This window comes from Vanellus vanellus, assembly GCF_965231255.1.
Source record: "Vanellus vanellus genome assembly, chromosome: 30".
NCBI classification, from domain to species: Eukaryota; Metazoa; Chordata; class Aves; order Charadriiformes; family Charadriidae; genus Vanellus; species Vanellus vanellus.
This window is the reverse complement of record NC_138935.1, coordinates 1,621,486-1,627,485: the sequence shown is the minus strand read 5'-3', so window position 1 is coordinate 1,627,485 and position 6,000 is coordinate 1,621,486. Positions and strand designations below refer to the sequence as shown.

The 6,000-nt window shown below is 70.2% G+C and overlaps 1 protein-coding gene across 1 annotated transcript in view; it reads right to left on the bottom strand.

The window, feature by feature from the left end:
• Positions 1-238: 238 nt before the first annotated feature.
• CACNA1A (calcium voltage-gated channel subunit alpha1 A) overlaps positions 239-6,000 on the bottom strand; it is a gene marked incomplete at both ends in the record, with an annotated part of 31,497 nt that continues 25,735 nt past the window's right edge. The window contains 7 exons of the mRNA XM_082496728.1: positions 239-297; positions 1,685-1,932; positions 2,229-2,424; positions 4,086-4,121; positions 5,063-5,173; positions 5,551-5,725; positions 5,776-5,867. Of these exons, the coding sequence (XP_082352854.1) occupies positions 239-297; positions 1,685-1,932; positions 2,229-2,424; positions 4,086-4,121; positions 5,063-5,173; positions 5,551-5,725; positions 5,776-5,867 (917 nt within the window). The remainder of the gene's footprint in view (positions 298-1,684; positions 1,933-2,228; positions 2,425-4,085; positions 4,122-5,062; positions 5,174-5,550; positions 5,726-5,775; positions 5,868-6,000) is intronic.

Genomic DNA, 6,000 nt, shown 5'->3' with positions numbered 1-6,000 from the left:
GGGCAGCCGGGAAAGATTGGGGGGGGGGGGGGGGGGCTGGAGAAGTTTGGAAGAGTCGGCCCCCGGGGGGGGGGGGGGGGGGGCACCCAAACTGTTACCTGGGGGGGACACACACTGGGGTTTGGGGACCGCGCCCCCCCCAGTCTGGGATCTGTGGGGTGGGATCGGTGCCAATTCATTACCTGGGGGGGGCGGGGGGGGGTAGGACCATGCCCCCCCCCCCCCCCCAATCCGTTACCTGCAGGGGTCCGGGGTCTGCGCACCCCAGTCCGGGACCAGAGGGGGCCCGATCCGGGGCTGTGGGGACGGTGCACCCCGATGTCCGGCCGGAGGGTGCGGGGGGGGGGGACACACACATCACCCCCATTCAGGCACTCTGCCTTATCAGGTGTGTTTGGGTGGGGGGGTCCGTGTCCCCCCCCAGTCCGGGGTGGTGAGGCCCACCCCCCCCGCACCCATCCGGGGGCATAGGGCCGTGTACCCCAATGCCGTCACCCCGGCAGGGCCAGGGGGGGGGCTGTGCCCCCCCCCTCCCTGCGCCCCCCCGGCCTGATGGGGGGGCCCCACCCCCGGCTGGAAGGGCGGAGGGCCCGGATGCGCTTAGTGCAGCCGTGCACCCCAAAGCAGGGCTGGGGGGGTCCCAGGACCCCAACTCCGGGCACGTGGGGCCACACACCCCAGTACAGGTCTGGGGGGGGTTCGCTGCACCCCAACCCTGGGGTGGGGGGGATCCCTGTGGTCCCGCTCCTGCCCCATCTGGAGGTACCTCCGGGGTATGGGGGTGCAGCGGGGCCAGAGATAGGGGGGTCGTCACCCCAAAAGAGTCTGGAGCAGCAAAGATGCTCCTCTTGGGGGGGGGGGGGGTGGCATGTCCCCACGGAGGGACCAGCCGGGGGGTCCGGTGCCCCTCATGGGAGGGGGTGTGTGGAGGGTGGGAGGGGGGGGGCAGCTTCATTCCAAACTTTCCAGTGTGGTCATGGGGGGGGTTCGCTGGAGCCCGGGGGGGGCCGGAGCAGACGGTGGGGGGGGGCCCCGAGCCGCTTACCTGGGCCACCCCTCGCCGTGACAGCGCAGCCAAAGCACAGCGATGGGGAAACAGAGAGGTGAATCAAGGCAGCCCCCCCCCAAAAAGCAGCTGGGGGGCACCGGGGGGGGCCAAGCGAGGTGGCTCTGTGCGGGCAGGGATGGGCGGGGGGGGGGGGGACCGAGAGCGGGGGGGGGGGGGATCTGGAGGGGTTGAAGCGTCGTCGCAGCTGACAGCCACCCCCCCCCCCCCGCACCCCCAGATCCCCCCGAGGGGGTGTCCCCTGTGTGTCCCCCCATTCCATTGCCCTCCCTCTGCGTGCCGGACCCCCCAAGGTGGGGTACTGGAGGAGGCTTTGCTGGTGTAACTGGGATCCTGGATGCCACCAGTACAAACTGGGATGGGTGGTGAGGGGGGGAGTTGGGACCCCCCACCCACCCAAGCAGCCACGGACCCGTGGGGGGGATCCCAACAGCCTCGACAGCACTGGTGGGTGTCCCAGAGATGGGGGGGGGTGTCTTTGGTTGAACCCCAAGCCAGAGACCACCGGGGACCTGGCTGGGGGGGGGGGGGAGCAGCCCTTGCTCCCCATGGGTGGGGGTCCCTGAGCCCCCCCCGCGGTGCCTAGAGGCGGAGGGGGGAGCGGAGGGTGGCACCCACCTGCCGGGGGGCTGGGTGGTCCCGTCCCTCGCTGGGGGAGCGGGACCAGCGTCGGTCGCGGGAGCGGGGCCGCCCGTAGTCGTGCCGCTCGGGGGGGCAGCGGTCCTTGTCCCCGGGGCCGTGGTGGTGGTGGTGGTGGTGGTGGTGGTGCCGGTGCTTGCGGTCCTTGGCTCGGCCCCGCTCCGGGTCCCGGTCCTTGGGCGGGAGGTCGCCCGACTGCGTGGTGACGCTGAGGTCCGTGCCCAGCCCTGCGGGGGACAAGGGGGACATGGGGGGGCAGCAGGAGGTGGGGACGCAGTGGGAGACATGGGGCACCTGGGGGACATGGGGTGCAGGAGGAGATGGGGACCTGATGGAGATGATGGGGTGGCCCAGGGGACGTGGGGTGCAGGAGATGGACCTGGTGGAGGTGATGGGGTGGCCCAGGGGACACCCAGGGCAGGAGGAGAGGTGGTGGCCTTGGGGACAGCTGGGTCAGGAGGAGATGGTGTGACCCACGGGATGCCCAGGGGGTGGTGGGGACAGGGGGACCGTGGGGTCCCACCTGTGTCCACGTCGGTGTAGCGGCTGAGGGAGCGCTCGGAGGTGCGGTGGCTGCGCTCCCGCCGGCGCTGGTGGTGCCGCTGGCCGTCCTCGGGGATGACGCGCTCCAGCGAGTAGTCGTCCAGGCGGATGCCCCGGCCGCGCGGGTGGCCCAGCATGGAGGCCGACCGCTTCATGGGGCTGGCGTCCGAGATGGTCTGCGGGCGAGAGCAGAGCGGGGACGGTCCGGGGGAGCCCGGAGGGGCTGGGGGGGAGTAGCTCCTGCGGTGGCAGGGCTCAAGGGAAGAGTTACCTGTGTGTGCTGGCCCATTTGGCCTCTTCATCCCTCCGGCCATCCATCCCTCCATCCATCCGCCTCTCCAACCAACCAACCGTCCATCCATCCATCCATCCATCCATCCATCCATCCATCCATCCACCCAACCAACCACCCATCCATCCACCTCTCCATCCATCCATCCACCCATCCATCCATCCATCCATCCATCCATCCACCCAACCAACCATCCAGCCATCCACCTGTCCATCCATCCATCTCTCCATCCAACTGTCCATCCATCCAACCATCCATCCATCCATGCCTCCCTCCCTCCACCACCCCTCTCTCCTCCCTCCTCGTCCTGCCCCCCCCCACCCGTAGCCCCCCCAGCTCCGTCCCCCCGTCCCTGCTCCCCTCTCGCTGCAGATGCAGGACCTGCTCCCGCAGCCGGGACCGGTGTCCCCACACCTCCCGCAGCCACTGGAGCCGTGCCCCGCTGGGCCACCCGCTGTCGCCACAGCCTTGATGGGTGCTGACCCGCTGTCCTCCGTGCTGGGGGTCCCACAGCGGGGCTGGGAGGGACACCCCTTCCCCCGTGACTGTGTCCCCATGGCCTTGGGAACGGACACGCTCCAGTGCAGCATCTCAGCCCCCCCCAGGACAGACACCACCACCCCCATGCTGCTCTAACCATTGAGCTGTGCTGCCACCGCCGGGGTCCCCTGAGTGTCGCCGGCCACCGGGGAGGGAGAGAGAGGGAGGACAGGGACAAAGGGACGGGGACAAGGACAAGGGGATGGGGACAAGGGGACAGGGAGAAGGGGATGGGAACAAAAGGACAGGGACGCTGCTTCTCGCTGGCCACGCTGGTGCTGGAACACGGGGCGACAAGGGTCTGGGTGGCCTGAGGTGGCCCAGGAGATGGGACATGGAGGGGAGGGACAAAAGAGAGGGGGAATGGGGACAGGGAGTGGGAACGGATGGACAGATGGACAGGGAAGAGCCAGGAGGCGGCTGGTGAGCGGGTGGCACAGGATAGACAGGATAGAGAGAGAGCGGGAGGGAGGGAGAGTGGAACAGAGGGGCGGAGGGACAGAAGGATGGAGGGACAGAAGGAAGGACAGAGGAATGACTAAAGGCTGGACAGAGGAGAAGGGAGGGAGGGAGGGAGGGATGGACAGAGGGATGGAGGGATGCAGGGAGGGATGTGGAGATGAAGGGAGGGATGGAGGGAAGCAGGGAGGGACGGAGGGAGGGATGCAGCAGTGAAAGGAGAGTGATGAAGGGCAGGAGCTGATGGGACAGGGGTGGCTGGAGCAGGGGACAGCGAGATGGGAGCAATGATGGATGGAGGGAGGGGGGGACAGACGGACAGATGGAGGGAGGGATGGAGGGATGGCTGAAGGGACGGAGGGATGGAGGGAGGGAGGGATGGAGTGATGAAGGGATGGATGGAGGGACAGAGGGATGGAGGGAGGGATGAAGGGATGGATGGAGGCAGAGGGCAGGGGAGCTGGTGGGGCGGCTGCAGGGGAGTAGGGGGCCGGGGAAGGAGCAGGCGGAGCTGGGGGGGCTCTGGGGGGGCCCGGCGGTACCTACACTGAGGTTATTCCCTCGGGGTCGGACCTTCCTCCTCTGCTAGAGCCAGCCCAGGCGGTGCCCACAGAGCCGGGAGAGAGAGAGAGACCAGAGTAAACACGGGGACGGGGGGGGGCGGGGGGGGTCCGGGGCAAAGCGGGACCGGGGTGACCCCGCAGGCAGCCAAGCAGCGGCCGGGCGAGCAGCAGCAATGAGCAGAGCAGCCAGAGCATCCCTGTCCCCGTCCCTGTCCCTTGTCCCCAGCCCCGGGGGGCACGTGGAGGAGGTGACACCCCCAAAGCTGGTGGCACCCGCTGGCGCAGAGGATGCCGATCCATGTCCATGAGGATCGGGGGGGGTGGGGGGGGCCACGGTCCCCCACTTCACGGCACGGGGAGGGGGGGGACGACGATGTGCGCCTGCGCCGGAATGGGGTTGACTCTGCGCTGGAGCGGATGCGGGAGCGTCCCCACACGGGGACCGGTGGCCACGTGGCTGCCCCATGGCCACGGCCCTGATCGAGGGGGGGGGAGGTGGCAACTCCCCCCCGGCTTCATGCCCCCCCCCTCCCCCCGAGCCCCCCTACTCGCTGCCGCCATGCTCATGCCTCCCCCCAGCCCCCGAAGCCCCCGAACCAGCACCTGCAGCCATTTGGGGGGGGGGACACCGCACACACGGGGTCATCACTCCTGCCATCGGGGGGGGGGGGGGGTCAGCAGCATCACACCACACCGGCACCACACTGCCCTCGGCCACCACAGCGCACACCAGGCGTCCCAGCCACCCCCCAAGCCACCCCCCACCCCCCCCAAGTTAAAGCGTCAGTGGCCACAGCAGCGTGGGAGGGGGCTGCAGGGGGGCGACGGCGATGCCGAGCCTGAGGACCATCCCCGGTGTCCCCGGGGGGGACGGGGATGGATGTACCGGGTGCCCCTCGGCCGGCGCAGGCGGTGGGGCCGTGGCGGTGGCTGGCGGTACCCCGGAAGGGGTCCCCTCACCTGGTTTTCGGCGGGGAGCCGCGGCATGGAGGCGGCGCGGCCGTGGCCCTCCATGGGCAGGTAGTCGCTGTCGGAGTAGCCGTCCTTCGCCATCTCGCGCATCTCCACCAGCTGCGGGGGGACGGGGGCGCCGGTGGGGAAACTGAGGCACGGGGAGGGGGGGGTGGGGGTGGCACGGAAACCAGGGACATCTCCCCCACCCCACCCCCCCCCAGGCACAATGGGGTGCTGTGCAGATTTGGGGGTGGGGGGGGACGACAGGCACTGGGGGACACGGGGAGGGATGTGCTGGTGGGGACACGGGTGACTCCAGGGGACACAGGGGATGGGGGGACACAGAGGAAAAGGGGCTCGGGGGACCCCCAGGACACAGGGGATTGATGGAGATGGGGGAGAAGGGGCTCAGGGGACCCCTGGGGACACGGGAATGGAGGGACATGGGGCCGGCTGGTGCTCGGGGGACCCCCCGGGGTGGCACAGCCCCTCACCTGGGAGTTGGGGCGGCTGTTGGGGACGTCCTCGGGGTGCCCCCGCTCAGGGCTCCAGGTCCCCGTTTTCTGGAACATCTCTTGGGCGCGCTGGGTGACCCAGGACTGGCTCTCCTTCAGCCCCCCGTCACGCGTGGCCCTGGGGGGGGGCACAGGCGGCTCAGCCCCCTCCCCGCTGCCCGGCATAGGGGCGGGGGGGGTCAGGATGGGGCCCGCGGCACTTACGGCTCAGCCGTGGGCACCGCATCCGGCCCCGGGGTCCCCTCCTGCGTGGGGGACGGCGGCTCCATGCGCTGGAACATCAGCGGCGTCCGGTTCTGCGGGGACAGGAGAGCGGCTGCGGACGTGGCGGGGACACCGCACGGAGGGGGTACGGGGCTGGGACATCGGGGACACGGGGAGGGGACGGAGCAGGGACAGTCGGGGATGGGGATGGGGATATGGGGAGGG